Source organism: Gigantopelta aegis, chromosome 13 (assembly GCF_016097555.1).
Source record: "Gigantopelta aegis isolate Gae_Host chromosome 13, Gae_host_genome, whole genome shotgun sequence".
Classification (NCBI taxonomy): Eukaryota; Metazoa; Mollusca; class Gastropoda; order Neomphalida; family Peltospiridae; genus Gigantopelta; species Gigantopelta aegis.
This window is the reverse complement of record NC_054711.1, coordinates 29706413-29727037: the sequence shown is the minus strand read 5'-3', so window position 1 is coordinate 29727037 and position 20625 is coordinate 29706413. Positions and strand designations below refer to the sequence as shown.

The window sequence follows — 20625 nt, the reverse complement described above, 5'->3', positions numbered from 1 at the left end:
TTTTCCATTAGCAGAAAAAGGATTCTTTTGACTGAAAACATATTTTATTGTATAAAGAACAAAAGAATCGGACACAAGTTTAACAACTGACGAGGCACTCTCCTATATACATATAACATACATGGTGACTATATTATCAGATATAAGGTATGTTCCAACAGAGAGAAAGGTCAAGTTTGTTTTGTTTAACGACACCACTAGAGCACACTGATTTATCAATCATCGGCTATTGGATGTCAAACATTTGGTAATTTTTACAGTCTTAGAGAGGAAACCCACTACAGACAGGATAGCACATACCACGGCCTTTAATATATCAGTTGTGGTGCACTTGCTGGAATGAGAAACAGCCCAATGGGCCCACTGACGGGGATCGATCCCAAAACCAACCGCGCAGCAAGCGAATGCTTTATACCACTGAGCTACATCTCGCCCCTTCACACAGTGGTGGAAGTGCAATGAAACTTAGGATTGAACCTTCCTGAAGTTAGCTCCTAAGAGTTAGATCACTGTTAGATCATTCTTAGATCATTGTCTGTATGCCCCCCCCCCCCCCCCCCCCCCCAGGAAATTTTTAAATCTAGAGGATCCGAAAATACCATTTTGCAGCCATTTCAGGGAGGTTACATACTTAAAGTGTCAATATCAATAACCATTAAAAAAAATTGCCCTCCACCACCCCACTAGCTACGGCCCTGAATGCACTTCAGACGAGTGATCTACCACTGAGCTACATCCTGCCTCTATTATAATTTATCATGTACTTACATCTTCTTATCATTTCGTAATGCACGGCCACCTTTTTTGAGTATCGGTAGACTATATTCAACCATAGTCTGTACAGATGGTCTGAAATAAATATAATTTCATTATTGTTCATATGCTTCACGATAAGATACAAAAACAGAAGAAAGAAAGAAAGTTGTATTTAATAACACAGTTGACACATTTTAATTTATATATGGCTACATGACATCAAAAAATATTCCAACGCCATGGGTCATGCATCCATGGGTATTGATCCTTGGTTAATAGGGCATCAGGTAGGGACTTTAATACTTCTAAAATATGCTCCAAATTATATCAATATTCGGCCGAGTCAGAGGCAGATCTAGGGGGGCCCCAGGGGCCCACCTACCCCCTAAATTATATTTTATATTATAAATATTATAATTTTATTATATATTAATTTTAATTATTTTTTACGATCCTCCTCCAAACCTTCCCCAAAGTTCCCTTGGCATTCCACCTCATATCACTGGGGCCCCCCTAAATGGATTTTCTGGATCCACTACTGAAGTAGTCATTCTTTTTATTTTTGGATTATTAACTTTTTATTTTATTTTTTAATTAAACTCTATTAACTTTTTCACTAATTGCTATTTTCCAAATTCTGTCCATTTCCATCTGTACCCCCCACCCCCCTACTGTCCTGGACCCAATCACTGGCAAAGTCGGAGACTGTGCCCGGGAGTGACATGCTTGAACCTTAACTGGATATAGGCACGTTATCTAATCCAATCCAATCCAACACTTGGCTACCGGTCTCTGAAAATTGCAGAAATGATCGGTTCGTTCATGTGACATTTGCACAAGTGTAATTTAACACAACCTTTATGCAGATACGAAATAGGTTATCTGAATTTGTTTATCATAAGCCATAAATTGGTCACACCAATTTTAAATTCTCAGAGATCTGGACTATGTCTCATCCCAAAAGGAACGACAGAAAGGAATATTTTGTTTCAGTAAATTGCATTGCCATTTGGTATGAAAGTTTCAGAAATTGCAACATAAGTCTCAAATCAAGCTCACCCTGTCCATTTACAATTTAGCCGATGGCTAATTTTTACTAGCGGCTACATTTATTATTTGGCTAAAAAAAAAAAGTTTTGAGGAAATATTCTACCTGTGTTAAAATTGGCTAACACAAAATTCTATCCATTGTACGTAAGCTCTGTCAATGTTCTTGTAGTTGTTAACTGTAAAGAAATAGTGAGTTCTCCACCACTGACCGACATCCTGCCTCTGTTCTATTTCATCATATCCTTACATCTTCTATTCGTTTTTTAATGAAATACACGTAATGAATGCTCTAAGACTGACCTACATCCTGCCTCTGTTCTATTTCATCATATCCTTACATCTTCTGATTGTTTTGTAATGAAATACACGTAATGAATGCTCTAAGACTGACCTACATCCTGCCTCTGTTCTATTTCATCATATCCTTACATCTTCTGATTGTTTTGTAATGAAATACACGTAATGAATGCTCTAAGACTGACCTACATCCTGCCTCTGTTCTATTTCATCATATCCTTACATCTTCTGATTGTTTTGTAATGAAATACACGTAATGAATGCTCTAAGACTGACCTACATCCTGCCTCTGTTCTATTTCATCATATCCTTACATCTTCTGATTGTTTTGTAATGAAATACACGTAATGAATGCTCTAAGACTGACCTACATCCTGCCTCTGTTCTATTTCATCATATCCTTACATCTTCTGATTGTTTTGTAGTGAAATACACGTAATGAATGCTCTAAGACTGACCTACATCCTGCCTCTGTTCTATTTCATCATATCCTTACATCTTCTGATTGTTTTGTAATGAAATACATGTAATGAATGCTCTAAGACTGACCTACATCCTGCCTCTGTTCTATTTCATCATATCCTTACATCTTCTGATTGTTTTGTAGTGAAATACACGTAATGAATGCTCTAAGACTGACCTACATCCTGCCTCTGTTCTATTTCATCATATCCTTACATCTTCTGATTGTTTTGTAATGAAATACACGTAATGAATGCTCTAAGACTGACCTACATCCTGCCTCTGTTCTATTTCATCATATCCTTACATCTTCTGATTGTTTTGTAATGAAATACACGTAATGAATGCTCTAAGACTGACCTACATCCTGCCTCTGTTCTATTTCATCATATCCTTACATCTTCTGATTGTTTTGTAATGAAATACACGTAATGAATGCTCTAAGACTGACCTACATCCTGCCTCTGTTCTATTTCATCATATCCTTACATCTTCTATTCGTTTTGTAATGAAATACACGTAATGAATGCTCTAAGACTGACCTACATCCTGCCTATTTATTCTACATCCTGCCTCTCTTCCAGTTCATTGTGTACTTACATGTTGTGATGTTTTTTCCATGTGTGGTCAACATGTTTAATTCCTGGTAGATGATATTCCCGCATTCTCTTAACAGATAGGAGAGGTCTGAAAGGAATATTAAACCTATATTACTAGCTGTCCATGTGTTTCAGAATAATAGGGGCATATCTGGGGTTTTGTAAAGGGGGGGGGGGTCACAAAATTCTAAAGATGTCAGATTTATGTTTGATGAAAGCAAATGAACCGAGCCCTCGATGGGAATGAGATCTGCGTGGTGTGGGGGTGGGTGAGGGGCGTGAGCAGGTGCGAGAATTACTCAGAAAATGTTGAAATGAAGTTAAAAGTTAAAGTTTGTTTTGTTTAACGACACCACTACAGCACATTGATTTATTAACCATTGGCTATTGGATGTCAAACATTTGGTGATTCCGACTCGTAATTTTGACATATAGAGTCTTGGAGAGGAAACCTGCTACATTTTTCCATTAATAGCAAGGGATCTGTTATATGCACCATCCCACAAACAGGATAACACATACCACAATCTTTTACACACCAGTCATGGTGCACTGGCTGGAACGACAAAATTTAACCCAATGGGTCCAGCAACGGGGATCGATCCAAGACTGACCACACATCAAGCGAGCATTTTACCACTAGGCTACGTCCCACCCCTTTGACATGAAGATACTCAGACATGTTTCCAGGACAATGTTGTGTTGTATATTATAGGTGACGAGTATAGGTTCTTTTATTCATTAGAAAGGACACTTCAAATGGATGGGTGGGGGGTTATGACAACCATGTGACCCCCCTCTGGATCTGCCAACTAAAAAGAGAAAAGGACAGATGGAAGAAATGTTTGATCTCATAACACAATCAACACATTTTAATTATGGTTAAATGGCATGGGACATATGGTTAAGGAAAGAAAGAAAGAAAAGTTTTAGTTAACGATGCACTCAACACATTTTATTTACGGTTATATGGCATAAGACATATGGTTAAGGACTACACAGATTTTAAGAGGAAACCCGCTGTCGCCACTACATGGGCTACTCTTTCCGATTAGCAGCAAGGGATCTTTTATTTGCGCTTCCCACAGGCAGGATAGCACAAACCATGGCCTTTGTTGAACCAGTTATGGATCACTGGTCGGTGCAAGTGGTTTACACCTACCCATTGAGCCTTGTGGAGCACTCACTCAGGGTTTGGAGTCAGTATCTGGATTAAAAATCCCATGCCATCGACCGGGATCTGAACCCAGTACCTACCAGCCTGTAGACCGATGGCCTAACCACTACACCACCGAGGCCAGTCATATGGTTAAGGATCATACATATAATACCGAGAGAGGAAATCCGCTGTCACCACGTAATGGGCTACTCTTTTCCATTATTAGCAAGGGATCTTTTATATGCAGCATCACACAGACATGTTAGCACATACCACAGCCTTTGATATACCATCTGTGGTGCGCTGGCTGGAACGAGAACTAGTTCAAATTGGCCCACCAATCGTAGACTGATCACATCACACAATTTAGGTGAGCACTTTACCACTGGGCTGCATCCCAGTGCAAAAAAAAAAAAAAAAAAAAAAAAAAAAGGTAAGCTGTTATATCAAGCAACATTTTGATCAGTATATCACACTGCAATCTGGTATGCAAATTTCAGAGTTCAAGTACTACATCGGGGCAGGATGTAGCCCAGTGGTAAAGTGCTCGCTGGATGCACGGTTGGTTTGGGATCGATCCTCATCAGTGGGCCATTTCTCGTTCCAGCCAGTGCACCACAGTTGGTATACCAAAGGCCGTTTCATGTGCTATCCTGTCTGTGGGATGGTGCATATAAAATATCCCTTGTTACTAATGAAAAAATGTAGCGGGTTTCTTCACTAAGACCATATGTCAAAATTACGAAATGTTTGACATCCAACAGCCGATATGATTAAATAAATCAATGTGCTCTAGTGGTGTCGTCAAGTACTACATAATTCTCAAATGTTAAATAGCAGTTATTATTTTAAATTTTCAAATTGATTATGGTATAGTTGTACGTTCTGTAAATGATCATAATGTTTAAATGCAATGTTCCACTTCAGGCAAGTGCTCTGTTACTCAGCTACATTCTCCATCCCCCCCCCCCCCCCCCCACCCCCACCCCCAATTCTATTTGATCATATACAGTGAAACCTCTGAATACAGGACCCTCTGTAATCCGGAATTCCCTCAAAGCTGGACATTTTTCATAGTCCTTTTTTTAAATATCTGTACAGAAGAGAACCTCTCTAAACTGGATACCTCTTACAACTGGACTTTTTACTTGGTCCCGAGGTTGTCCGGTTTATAGGAGTTTCATTGTACTTACAACTTCTGATCTTTCTCCAATGTATCCCCGTCTTGTTTAATTCCTGGTGCATCATATTCACGATCTACACTCTGTTCAGGTGGTCTGAAAGGAATATAAAACTCCATGACTGGCCATGTCTTTCAGAAGAAGAAGAAAGGAAAGAAATGTTTTATTTAATGACACACTCAACACATTTTATTTACGGCTGGTTATATGGCATAGACGTCCAATAGCCGATGATAAGATAAAAAATCAATGTGCTCTAGTGGCGTCGTTAAATAAAAAACAAACTTTGTTTGTTTGCTTTGATTATATGGCGTCAAACATATGGTTAAGGACCACACAGATATTGAGAGAGGAAACACATTGTCGCCATTTCATGGGCTACTCTTTTTATTTAGCAGCAAGGGTTCTTTTATATGCACCATTCCCCAGACAGGATAGTACATATTACGGCCTTTGTTACACCAGTTGTGGAGCACTGGCTTTGAATGAGAAATAGCCAAGAAGAAAGGAAGGAAGGCAAGAAGAAGGAAGGAAGGAAGAAAGGAAGGAAGGAAGGAAGGAAGAAAGAAGAAATAAATTATTTATTTAATAATGCACTCAGCATATTTATCATTACTGCCATGTGGCATCAAACATATGGTTTTAAGGACCACACAGCTAATGAGAGAGGAAACCAGCGGCTGCCAAGCCATGGACTAGCAATGCCATGAAATCTACCCCAAGGAAGGAAGGAATGTTTGATTTAACAACGCTCTCAACACATTTTTATTGATGGTTTTGTGACACCAGTTGTGGATCGAGGACTGGCTGAATCAAGAAATACATGTATCCCAATGAACCCACCAACGGGGATCGATCCTAGACGGATCACACATCAGGTGAGTGCTTTACCACTGTGCTACATCATTTTATTATATTATGGTAATGAGAATGATAGGCAGAGGGTGATAGATGAAAAAGATAATTGAAAGAATGAGAAAAGGAAAAGGAAAAGAGGAAATGTCGAACAATGTGAGCATCATCTCATCACTGGCTCTTATAGGTGTCAAACATATTGGAGACTTTGTGTCTGGTATATTTCATTTCAACACTGGGTTTTCATTGTAAAAGATAAAACCAGCTATCTGCTGCCACATAGCCTACTCCCAACAAATAGCAGCAAGGATTCGTTTATATCTACCTTCACATGGACAGAAATACAGATACCACTGTCTTTAATATATGGTCATGGGTAACTAGGCCAAACCCAGTGGGCCTAACTCTGAGAGATTAACTTTGAGAGTCTGACTCTGAGGGTCTAACTCTGACTCTAACTCTGAGGGTCTAACGTTGAAGGTCTAACTCTGTGAGTCTAACACTGAGGGATTAACTCTGAGGGTCTAACTGAGGGTCTAACTCTGAGGGTCTAACTCTGTGAGTCTAACACTGAGGGTCTAACACTGAGGGTCTAACACTGAGGGTCTAACTCTGAGGGTCTAACACTGAGGGTCTAACTCTGAGGGTCTAACACTGAGGGTCTAACTCTGTGAGTCTAACACTGAGGGATTAACTCTGAGGATCTAACTGAGGGTCTAACTCTGAGAGCCTAACTCTGAGGGTCTAACTCTAAGGGTCTAACTCTGAGGGTCTAACTCATACGGTCTGACTCTGAGAGTCTAACTCATAAGGTCTGACTCTGAGAGTCTAACTCTGAGGGTCTAACACTGAGGGTCTAACTCTGTGAGTCTAACACTGAGGGTCTAACACTGAGGGTCTAACTCTGTGAGTCTAACTCTGAGGGTCTGTGAGTCTAACTCTGAGGGTCTAACTCTGAGAGCCTAACTCTGAGGGTCTAACTCTGAGAGCCTAACTCTGAGGGTCTAACTCTAAGAGCCTAACTCTGATGGTCTAACTCATAAGGTCTGACTCTGAGAGTCTAACTCATAAGGTCTGACTCTGAGAGTCTAACTCTGAGGGTCTAACTCATAAGGTCTAACTCTGAGGGTCTAACTCATAAGGTCTGACTCTGAGGGTCTAACTCTGAGGGTCTAACTCTGTGAGTCTAACACTGAGGGTCTAACTCTGAGGGTCTAACTCTGTGAGTCTAACACTGAGGGTATAACTCTAAGAGTCTAACTCTTAGTCTAACTTCTGGCAAGTGCTCTACTATTGACCTACATGTGCCTCCTCCATTCTATTTTATCATGTACTTACACCTGATCTTGTGATGAACTGGCCATGTGCAATGATGAACTGGTGACCTGTGGTAATGAACTGGTGACCTGTGGTAATGAACTGGCGACCTGTGGTGATGAAATGGCAACCTCCGATAATAAACTGGCAACCTGTGATAATGAACTGGTGACCTGCGGTAATGAACCAGTGACCTGTGATAATGAACCGGTAACCTGCGGTAATGAACCGGTGACCTGGAGTAATGAACTGGCGACCTGTGGTAATGAACTGGTGACCTGCGGTAATGAACTGGCGACCTGCGGTAATGAACTGGTGACCTGTGATAATGAACTGGCGACCTGTGGTAATGACCTGGTGTCCTGTGGTAATAAACTGGCGACTTCTGATAATGAACTGGCGGTATGCTGCAATGAACTGGCGGTATGCTGCAATGACTTGGTTTGATTTGGTAATGACTTGGTTGCATTTGGTAATGACATGGCAACATGCGACAATTTGATGCTGCTTCGCTGTAAATCAAATCTGCTGTCAGATTCCAAAGCTATGTCTTCCACAGATCCCTTTGAAGTCTTTTCACCCTTTTTACCAAGATGTCTACAATGAAAGGAAAGGAATTTTAACCCATGGCTATTTGGTGTTTAATACATAATAGTTATTTCACCATTTCATCAACAGCAAAAAAATGGTTTTGTTGAACGACACAGCTACAGCACATTGATATATTAATCATTGGCTATTGGATGTCAAACATTTGGTAATTCTGACATATAGTCTTAGAGAGGTAACCAGCTACGTTTCTCCATTAAGAGATCTTTTATATGCACCATCCCCCAGATAGGATAGTGCATACCACAGCCTTTTGATATACCAGTTGTGGTGCACTGGCTGGAATGAGAAATAGTCCAGTAAGCTTGCTGATGGTGATCGATCCCAATCCGACCGCACATCAAGTGAGTGCTTTACCACTGGGCTACATCCCATCTCAAAAGAAAAGAAAGATTGCTGCAATATACTGGGTAGGTTACTTGTAATGCTAAAGCAGCAAGGCATCTTTTATATGATCTTTTTCATCCAAATAACAGTACATGACATGGCCTTTGATGTACCAGTAGTGGGTAACTGGTTGAGATGGGGAAACAACTGTTGTGTTGAGGGCAATCAATACTGTGACCCTGTGTACCTACGTCAAGGGCTCTATATATACTGCTGAAATATCAAACTTGAATATGTAACAAGGGATAGTAGTTGAGTTATTTGTAGGTCGAATGAATGAATGAGTGAGTGAGTGAGTGAGTGAGTGAGTGAGTGAGTGAGTGAGTGAGTGAGTGAGTGAGTGAGTGAGTGAGTGAATTAATGAACAAACAAATGAATGAATTAATTACTTTATGAATGAATATATGAATCAATAGGTGAATGTGGAAGGATGGATGGATGGATGAGAGAATGTTGAGAGAGCAAGGGAGATAGAGACAAAGAAAGAAATGTTTTATTTAATGATGCACTCAACACATTTTATTTACAGTTATATGGTGTCAGACATATGGTTAAGGACCATACAGATATTGAGAGAGGAAACCCACTGTCACCATTTCATGGGCTACTCTTTTTGATTAGCGGCAAGGGTTCTTTTATATGTACCATCCCACAGACAGGATAGCACATACCACGGCCTTTGATATACCAGTCGTGGTGCACTGGCTGGAATGAGAAATAGCCCAATGGACGAGAGAGAGAGAGAGCGAGACAGAGAGTGAGAGAGATGTGAGAAAGAGTGACAGAGTGAAAGAGAGTTAAACAGAGTGATCGACAGAGAGAGAGAGAGAGAGAGAGAGAGAGAGAGAGAGAGAGAGAGAGAGAGAGAGAGAGAGAGAGAGAGAGAGAGAGACAAAGACAGACATAGAGAGAGGGAGAGAGAGACAGAGATACAGAGAGATGGGAGAAAGAGAATGTGAGAAAGAGAATGATAGAAAGAGTGACAGAGTGATCGATCGACAGACAGACAGATAGAGAGAGAGAAAAAGAGATAGTGCATGAGGCCCTGTTGACACAGACTTCTACCGAATAGCAACAATTTAAAGGATCTTTTATATGCACTTTACCATAGACAAGACAGTAAATACCACCGTTTTTGATGTACATGTACTAATAGAGGTACACTTGTTAGAACAAGAAAATACCCAACTTGTCCACTGAGGGGGATTGAACTAATGACCCACTGTACCTCAGTTAAATGCTCTACAATTGAGTAACATCCTGTTTCACACTTATCCATTAAAACAATTATAGAGTTGGAAATTAGAGCATGAACCTTCTAACTTAAACAGAACATGTACTTTTACTTAAGCACAGCATATACCTTTAAATTAAGCAGCCTGCACTTTTAATTTAAGCAGAGCATACCCCTTTAACATAGCAGAGCACATACCGATAACTAAAGCAGAGAATATGCCTTTAACTTAAGAACAGCATATTCCTTTAACTTAGCTAGAGCATGCATTTTTAATTAACTTAAGAAGAGCAGGCATCTTTAACTTAAGCAGAGCATGCATCTTTAACATAAGCAGAGTATAGGCATATTTTAACTTAACTTTAACTTAAGCAGAGCATGTACCTTGACTTCTGCAAATCATGCATATTTTAACTTAATTAAGCTGAGCACGCACCTTAACTTAACCTTCTGACTACTGCAGGCGAGATATCTCGCCCAACGTCACGTCAGTCGATATACTGAACACTGTATACAGTGCATTCCCCAATTCATATTTCCCGCCGTTTTGCACACGACACTCACCGGAAACGGAAATATAATTAAAGAAAAAAGATTTTTTTTCAAAATGGTGGTTTTTGTTTTGATTTTTTCAATTGAAAATACCTTGAAATTTTGAGTTCAAAAAGTGGTTTTCGGCAAGTATTTTCGCTTGACAACAATGGCGGCACGTCGCGGTAATTTTCAGGGATCGATAGCTGATTGTAACAGCTAATTTAATAATAAATTTGATCGTTTTACCAACAACGAAAATTACCAAATATTGCAATATGAATCGTAGTTCGGGTTTAAAAAAAAATTCTGGTCAGAAAACCACTGTTATCGGGAATAATGGACATAAATACTGGACAGCTGGCCACAAATGCCCGTAACTAAACGCAACTTTTTCGATTTTTTGCCTAATTTTAATCACCATTAGCCGATCTAAAACAATAAAAATGACAAAAAAAGACACGAAAATAATACTTACCGATTCATATATGAACTTTATTTCATGTATTTATGAAACATTTGAGTGAATATATGTGAGTAAAAATTATAAACTTGTACCCACTCAACGTGGTTTTTGTTAAAAATTAATCCAGTAGTCTAAAGGTTAAGCAAAGTATGCATATTTTAACTTAAGCAGAGCATGTACGTACCTTAACTTAACCTTCAACTTAAGCAGTGCAGGTACCTTTAACTTAAGCAGAGCATGCATCTTTAACTTAAGCAGAGCATGTTCCTTAACTTTAGCAGAGCATGTACCTTTAACTTAAGCAGTCACTTTTATGAGATTTATGATACACCTACAGTGTCCCAACTAATACTTCATTTTTGTTATCCGATTCCTTGTAGCGACCCCTGGGAACGTCCTTTACCAACACTTTTGAATTTCTGCCCACAAAGATGAAGGACATTAAGATATCATTTACACTGTTGTAGGTTTTGCATTTAATTATCATATCAAAGCTATCTGACATAAATTTTTAGGCATTATTTCATAACTTTAAAAGTAAAGAAAAGTTGCGGGAAGGTAAATAAATGAATGAGAGGGAAGAAGAAATTTGTTTTGTTTAACGACACCACTAGAGCACATTGATATGTTAATCGTCGGCTATTGGATGTCAAACATTTGGTAATTACGACTCGTAGACATTGTCTTAATGCAACAAGAGATCTGTTATATGCACTTTCCCACAGACAGTAAAGCACATACCACAGCCTTTGACCAGTTGTGGTGCACTGGTTGGAACGAGCTACATATATGTGGGTGTTTGAGTGCCAGGGTTTTGATTTATGGACGTACGGATGGATGGAAGGGAAAAGAAAGGAATATTAGTTAAATGACACCTCTGTACATTTGTAAGCCATGTATCTATGTCTAACATATGGTTATTTAACACATGGTCATTCATTCCATTTCAGCTTATTTTCATGCTTATATCCAATTAAGGTTCAAGCATGCTGTCCTGAGCACACACACCTCAGCTATCTGGGCTGTCTGTCCACGACAGTGGGTTAGTTGTTAGTAGTTAGTGGTTAGTGAAAGAGAGAAGAGGGTGTAGTGGTCTTACACCTACCCATTCAGCCCTTAAGAACTCGCTCTGGGTTGGAGCCAGTACCAGGCTACGAACCCTGTATCTACCAGCCTGTAGTCCGATGGCTTAACCACTGTGCCACTGAGGCCGGTATACACCCAGTCAAGAGAACGGGACAAAAAACCTGCTGCCATGACACAGACGTCTCCCACCAATAACGTAGTAAAGGACCTTTTAGATGCACTTTACCACTGGCAGGTCAGTACATACCAGGGCCTTTGATGTTCCAGCTAGTCATGGGAGCAGTTGGAACATGTGAAAATTATATTTTCCATAAGATTGTTTTAAACAATTACATCCTAGAATCTTGTTGTCATGGTTTCGACAAAGGGGAAAATACAATGGGGGGTTTTCAACTAAGATAATTGTGTTAAATAATTAAATGCCAGAATTTTGTTGCTATGGTTTTGACAAAGTTGACACATTTTATGTTTTTTTTTACAATTAGCTGTACATGTAAGAATAATGACAGAGGCATCTCGACAAGGTTGAAAAAACATATTATATGTTGTTTTATAATTACATGTTACGTTACAATCGTAATGAAGATATTTTGACAAAGGTGAAAAAATGATGATCTTTTAACAATTACATATTCAAATTGTGATGAAGGTGTTTCAACAAAACTAGGATAAAAAAAATTATGATTTTTAACAATTACTTGTTAGAAGGTGTTTCAACAAACATGAGAATTTTTTTTTTTTTAATTATATGTTAGAAGCATGATGAAAGCTTTTCAACAAAGGTAAAAAAAAAAAAAAAGTTTTTTTTTTTTAAACAATTAGGTTATACATGTAATTGTGATGGAGAAATTTCGACAAAGGTAAAAAAAATTACGTTCTTTTTTTAATAATTACATGTCAGAATCATGAAGGTGTTTTTTGTAACAAAGGAGAAAAAGAAGAAGTTTTTTTAACAATTACATGTACATGTCAGAATCGTGAAGGTGTTTCAACAAAGGAGAAAAAAAGAGAAGTTTTTTTAACAATTACATGTCCGAATCGTGAAGGCTTTGCGATGCAGGTAACAGAGCTAGGTTGCTTTTCGTGACATCTCCAGGAACCTCAGCATTCCACTCCATTTTAATTATCCCAAACTGTGTGGTGCCTGACTCACTGCAAAAACAAAACAGAAAATTCAATCATAAGTACAGAAGAATCTCATTGGGTCGATCTCAGAATTTGAATACACCACAACGCTCAAACCAAATATGAAAGAAAGAAAGAAATGTTTTATTTAACAACGCACTCAACACATTTTATTTACAGTTATATGGCATCAGACATATATAGTTAAGGACCACACAGATATTGAGAGAGGAAACCCGCTGTCGCCATTTCATGAGCTACTCTTTTCGATTAGCAGCAAGGGATCTTTTATATGCACCATCCCACAGACAGGGTACTAAATACTACGGCCTTTGATATACCAGTCATGGTGCACTGGCTGGAATGAGAAATTGCCCAATGGGTCGACCGGCGACAAAAATCGATCCCAGACGAACTGCGCATCGAGCGAGCGTTTTAACACTGGGCTACATCCCACCCCCAACCAAAAATGAAGTCCTGAGTTACATTTACAGATGTTAACCGAATGGATAGGTTGACCTACCCGATAGATGGAACAAATTCTCGAGCACCGATGGGGTTGGAGCCAATTAACGGGATTCAACTGTATATTGAAGTCCTGAGTTACACTTACAGATGATGTTAACCGAATGGATAGGTCGACCTACCCGATGGATGGAACAAATTCTTGAGCACCGATGGGGTTGGAGCCAATTAACGGGATTCAACTGTATATTGAAGTCCCGAGTTACACTTACAGATGTTAACCGAATGGATAGATCGAACTACCCAACGGGGCCAATTAACGGGATTCAACAGTATACTGAATCAGGTATCCAGCTTAGCTCATGGCAGAATCCACTTGTAGGGCAGGATAAGCTAACCTTTAGCAAACACCTGCCGCAAGTTCAGCCAGCAAACCATTCACTAACGTTCACGAACTACATGTATTGGACTGGTTTCAACGTGGTAATTTGGTTTAATGTGGTAATTTGGTTTAATGTGAACTTACCTCAGATATATCATCACCTGATTTCTGAGTGCATGCCACCACAAATGTTTAAATATCCATTAAACGCTGTCTTGTACACATAAACATATCGACATGTATATATGTCCGATTTCTTGTTAACACTTCAAATTACCACCAGAGAAACATTTTCCAAATATCCTTGTAAAATCCGTTGTATTTATAGACACTGATATTAATTCCAGTGAATGCTTTAAAAAAACCCTTTAAAATATTCCTTACAAAAATCAACATTTTTAAAGTAGGCTTTCACCCACACAGACATTCCAATTTTTTTTTTATTATTACATTTTATACACTCATTAACACGTATATACATGCAATGGCGTAGCCAGCATGAGGCAGGCAAAAGGGCTTGCCTCGTCTGGAATTTCCCCAGATTTATTTTATTTTTCCCATGACACTGATATTTATTTTACAGGTCTGGGTTTGCCTCGGCGTTTTTTCCTCTGGCTACGCCATTGACATGTATTTGTGAATTGTGAATGGACTCTTAATGGTTCGGACCCATACCCCTCTATATCAAAGGCTCTAAAGACTAACCCTAACCCTATACCTAAAACTACCCTAACCATTGAAACGGGGGTACAGGTCGAACTCATGCCAATGGTTTATTATTATACATGTTAGTGGGTTTATATTAACCAATCAAACAATTTATTTATTGAGTAATGTTAGTCATTAAAATGTTGTGTTAGTCAAAAATATTTTACAGTAGCAACAAATTTTTACTTAGCATACATATTTGGCATTCCTAGTGACAAAAAAAGACAAGTATTTGTTATGTAATGTTAGTTGTTTAAAAGTTTTGTTAGTAAAATATATCTTACAATAGAACATACTCTTTAACTACTTACACGTTGGGCATTCCTGGGACAGATTCCACTCTGCACTTCTCGTGTGAACCCTGAAAACACATGATAAAAAAAACCCTGAAAAATAGCTCAAACAAAAATGCATGTTTCTGGCTAGGTTGTTGGAAGTTAGTTATAAGCTTGTTATAAGGTAGTACAAGCAATGCAAGATATTTGCAAGGTTACATTTAGCTTGCATATGCTAGTCGGCAATTCTGGAAGCTTCCCACAATTAAGATTGTCTTCACTTGCGTAAGGTTGCTGCACGCATATCTTCAATTATACAAGCTTCCCGCAAGATTGTCATCAGGTTGCTGCACACATATCTTCAATTATACAAGCTTCCCGCAAGATTGTCATCAGGTTGCTGCACGCATATCTTCAATTATACAAGCTTCCCGCAAGATTGTCATCAGGTTGCTGCTTCCCGCAAGATTGTCATATCTTCAATTATACAAGCTTCCCGCAAGATTGTCATAAGGTTGCTGCACGCATATCTTCAATTATACAAGCTTCCCGCAAGATTGTCATCAGGTTGCTGCATGCATATCTTCAATTATACAAGCTTCCCGCAAGATTGTCATAAGGTTGCTGCACGCATATCTTCAATTATACAAGCTTCCCGCAAGATTGTCATCAGGTTGCTGCACGCATATCTTCAATTATACAAGCTTCCCTGCACGCATATCTTCAAGATTGTCATCAGGTTGCTGCACGCATATCTTCAATTATACAAGCTTCCCGCAAGATTGTCATCAGGTTGCTGCACACATATCTTCAATTATACAAGCTTCCCGCAAGATTGTCATCAGGTTGCTGCATACATATCTTCAATTATACAAGCTTCCCGCAAGATTGTCATCAGGTTGCTGCACGCATATCTTCAATTATACAAGCTTCCCGCAAGATTGTCATCAGGTTGCTGTTCAGGTTGCTGCATGCATATCTTCAATTATACAAGCTTCCCGCAAGATTGTCATCAGGTTGCTGCACGCATATCTTCAATTATACAAGCTTCCCGCAAGATTGTCATCAGGTTGCTGCACACATATCTTCAATTATACAAGCTTCCCGCAAGATTGTCATCAGGTTGCTGCACGCATATCTTCAATTATACAAGCTTCCCGCAAGATTGTCATCAGGTTGCTGCCCGCAAGATTGTCATCAGGTTGCTGCACACATATATTTAATTATACATGCTTCCCGCACGACTGTCATCAGGTTGTGTTAAGGTTGCTGCATGCATATCTTCAATTATACAACCTTCCCGCAAGATTGTCATCAGGTTGCTGCACGCATATCTTCAATTATACAAGCTTCCCGCAAGATTGTCATCAGGTTGCTGCACGCATATCTTCAATTATACAAGCTTCCCGCAAGATTGTCATCAGGTTGCTGCATGCATATCTTCAATTATACAAGCTTCCCGCAAGATTGTCATCAGGTTGCTGCCCGCAAGATTGTCATCATTATACAAGCTTCCCGCAAGATTGTCATCAGGTTGTGTAAGGTTGCTACACGCATATCTTCAATTATACAAGCTTCCCGCAAGATTGTCATCAGGTTGCTGCACACATATCTTCAATTATACAAGCTTCCCGCAAGATTGTCATCAGGTTGCTGCACGCATATCTTCAATTATACAAGCTTCCCGCAAGATTGTCATCAGGTTGCTGCACGCATATCTTCAATTATGCAAGCTTCCTGCAAAACTGCCATCACTTGAGTAAGGTTGCTGCACGCATATCTTCAATTATACAAGCTTCCCGCAAGATTGTCATCAGATTGCTGCACGCATATCTTCAATTATACAAGCTTCCCACAAGATTGTCATCAGGTTGCTGCACGCATATCTTCAATTATACAAGCTTCCCGCAAGATTGTCATCAGGTTGCTGCACACATATCTTCAATTATACAAGCTTCCCGCAAGATTGTCATCAGGTTGTGTTAAGGTTGCTGCATGCATATCTTCAATTATACAAGCTTCCCGCAAGATTGTCATCAGGTTGCTGCACGCATATCTTCAATTATACAAGCTTCCCGCAAGAATGTCATCAGGTTGCTGCACACATATCTTCAATTATACAAGCTTCCCGCATATCAGGTTGCTGCACACAGTTATACAAGAGTCATCAGGTTGCTGCCCGCAAGATTGTCATCAGGTTGCTGCACGCATATCTTCAATTATACAAGCTTCCCGCAAGATTGTCATCAGGTTGCTGCACGCATATCTTCAATTATACAAGCTTCCCGCAAGATTGTCATCAGGTTGCTGCACGCATATCTTCAATTATACAAGCTTCCCGCAAGATTGTCATCAGGTTGCTGCACGCATATCTTCAATTATACAAGCTTCCCGCAAGATTGTCATCAGGTTGCTGCACGCATATCTTCAATTATACAAGCTTCCCGCAAGAATGTCATCAGGTTGCTGCACGCATATCTTCAATTATACAAGCTTCCCGCAAGATTGTCATCAGGTTGCTGCACGCATATCTTCAATTATACAAGCTTCCCGCAAGATTGTCATCAGGTTGCTGCCCGCAAGATTGTCATCAGGTTGCTGCACGCATATCTTCAATTATACAAGCTTCCCGCAAGATTGTCATCAGGTTGCTGCACGCATATCTTCAATTATACAAGCTTCCCACAAGAATGTCATCAGATTGCTGCACGCATATCTTCAATTATACAAGCTTCCCACAAGATTGTCATCAGGTTGCTGCACGCATATCTTCAATTATACAAGCTTCCCGCAAGATTGTCATAGGGTTGCTGCACGCATATCTTCAATTATACAAGCTTCCCGCAAGATTGTCATAGGGTTGCTGCAAGCATATCTTCAATTATACAAGCTTCCTGCAAGACTGTCATCAGGTTGTGTATGGTTGCTGCATGCATATCTTCAATTATACAAGCTTCCCGCAAGATTGTCATCAGGTTGCTGCATGCATATCTTCAATTATACAAGCTTCCTGCAAGAATGTCATCAGGTTGCTGCACGCATATCTTCAGTTATACAAGCTTCCCGCAAGATTGTCATCAGGTTGCTGCACACATATCTTCAATTATACCAGCTTCCCGCAAGATTGTCATCAGATTGCTGCACGCATATCTTCAATTATACAAGCTTCCCGCAAGATTGTCTTCACTCGTGGAAGCATCTCTTCATTTGTGCAAGCTTAATTATATGCTTAATTATGCAAGCTTCCCGCAATCACGTCTTCACTTGTGGAAGCTTGCGCATGCTCTTCATTTGTGCAAGATTCCAGAAACATGTCTTAGTCATGCAGTTTGAAGATAACATGACTGGTACATCAAAAGCAGTGGTATGTACTGTTATGCCATCTAGGGGATGGGATGTATAGCTAGGTTACAGGTAGCATAGAACATGATTCACCTGAGGTTTGTGACTATTTGGTAAAAGTTTGTTATAGAGCACATTAATTAATTAATCATTCGGGCAACTATTACACAGATACTCTGGCAATATGTGCTAACCTGAGACCTTTTTACCAATTATTTCCATCATTCAGGTGTAATGACTTGTTTGCAACCACATACAGGGCTCATCACCCTGGATCAAAAATACCTACATGTAGACATTAAAATATTTGCCAAATGGGATTTTTATTAGCCATAATGAAAATGTTTTAGCCAAAACTGTTTTGTGCAGTACTGTATAGATTATTTATATGTGAATATGAAAATGCATCGTTTTCAGCTAATTATATGCAAACTGGGATAAATCTTATCAAAATCAAAGACAGCAATGAGGGTAGGGGCAGTTAATATATTACTTTAATTTTTTAGTGTGTGGGGGTGGGGGGGGGGGGGGTATATGCACTATCTATATATGCACTGTAGCCATCAAAATATTTGCCAAATGGGATATTTAGTAGACATATTGAAAATGTTTTAGCCAAAACTGTTTTGTGCAGTACGCGCACATACTGTATAGAGTATTTATATATGAATATGAAAATGCATCGTTTTCAGCTAATTATATGCAAACTGGAATAAATCTTATCAAAATCAAAGACAGCAATATGACAGTATGGGCAGTTGATATATTACTTTAATTTTTTAGCACTATCTTCAGAGTTGGAAGCCAGTGCCCCCTGCAATCACCCACCCCTACTTCTAAAGCCTATGACATTAAATCAACAAACATACAGAAATATGGGGGTGGATGCATGTTTATGGAGGGTGTTATTATTTTTTTTTTTCTGCTTTTTTTTTTTTCCAAATACATTTTTTTTTTAAATAGAGCTCATTTCTTTAATTTTTATGTTGGTTTCAATTGCCTTTTTTCTTTTTTTAAAGGACCCCAACCAACATCGACTTCTCTCTCACAAACCACTAACATTCTCTCACACCCCAGTAACATTCTCTCACAGACCACTAACATTTTCTCACAGACCACTAACATTCTCTCACACACCACTAACATTATCTCACAGACCACTAACATTCTCTCACAGAACCACTAACATTCTCTCACAGACCATTAACATTCTCTCACAGAACCACTAACATTCTCTCACAGAACCACTAACATTCTCTCACAGACCACTAACATTCTCTCACAGACCATTAACATTCTCTCACAGAACCACTAACATTCTCTCACAGACCACTAACATTCTCTCACAGACCACTAACATTCTCTCACACACCATTAACATTCTCTCACAGAACTACTAACATTCTCTCACAGACCACTAACATTCTCTCACAGAACCACTAACATTCTCTCACAGACCACTAACATTCTCTCACAGACCACTAACATTCTCTCACACACCATTAACATTCTCTCACAGACCACTAACATTCTCTCACAGCACCACTAACATTCTCTCACAGACCACTAACATTCTCTCACAGACCACTAACATTCTCTCACAAAACACTAACAAATAATCACTAACCGGGTAGCTAGTAACCCACCCACTGTCCTGGACAGACAGCCCAGACAGCTGAGGTGTGCATGTGCTAGGACAGCATGCTTGAACTTTAACTGGATAAATAAGCACACCAATAAGTTGAAGTGAATGAATACCTTGTCTGATACGGTGATCTTGTGTACGAGGCGGATGCCGGACTCAGTGGGATACAGAGGATCCTTGTCTAGGCAGGTCAGCAATGATGCCAACTTGTCTGCGCTCTCTTCACCCGTCTTGCCCCGCTCCAGCTCATACAGCCGCTGGTGTTCAAGAGCCGAGGGCATCTTGAAGAGGTCTTTCCAGCTGTCTTGAGCTAATAATGACGATAATATAACAAGCATTACAAGAGTACTGCAAAAGCAATATAATAATGGTGATAAATATAGAATAACAGGTTACTATGCTTTGATATCGTGGTTATTTTGTGAGGTTTAGGTAATGGTGTAACAGCTAAGCGTGCTTCAGCAAGCTTGTTACACCGTTATTGAACCGAGCCAAATAAATATTACTTTAATTTACTTTAATCAAAACGCAGTAACCTGATATTTCGTTTTTCATGCAACCCTTTGAAGTTACATTTTTCAATATGTTTTAGTCAAAAGCGGTATAGAAAGTATTAGTTTTATCGTGTAGAAACTACTTCTGGAAATCGGACAGTAGCAGGTGCCCAAAAGCATCTTGGGAATGGCATAGCCAG

At 39.4% G+C, this 20625-nt stretch overlaps 1 protein-coding gene across 1 annotated transcript in view; it reads right to left on the bottom strand.

The window, feature by feature from the left end:
• LOC121387427 overlaps positions 1-20625 on the bottom strand; it is a 176049-nt gene that overhangs the window by 12790 nt on the left and 142634 nt on the right. The window contains exons 42-48 of the mRNA XM_041518538.1: positions 20045-20241; positions 14981-15030; positions 13019-13141; positions 7698-8273; positions 5517-5600; positions 3166-3252; positions 769-849 (exon numbers count right to left, since the gene is read on the bottom strand). Of these exons, the coding sequence (XP_041374472.1) occupies positions 769-849; positions 3166-3252; positions 5517-5600; positions 7698-8273; positions 13019-13141; positions 14981-15030; positions 20045-20241 (1198 nt within the window). The remainder of the gene's footprint in view (positions 1-768; positions 850-3165; positions 3253-5516; positions 5601-7697; positions 8274-13018; positions 13142-14980; positions 15031-20044; positions 20242-20625) is intronic.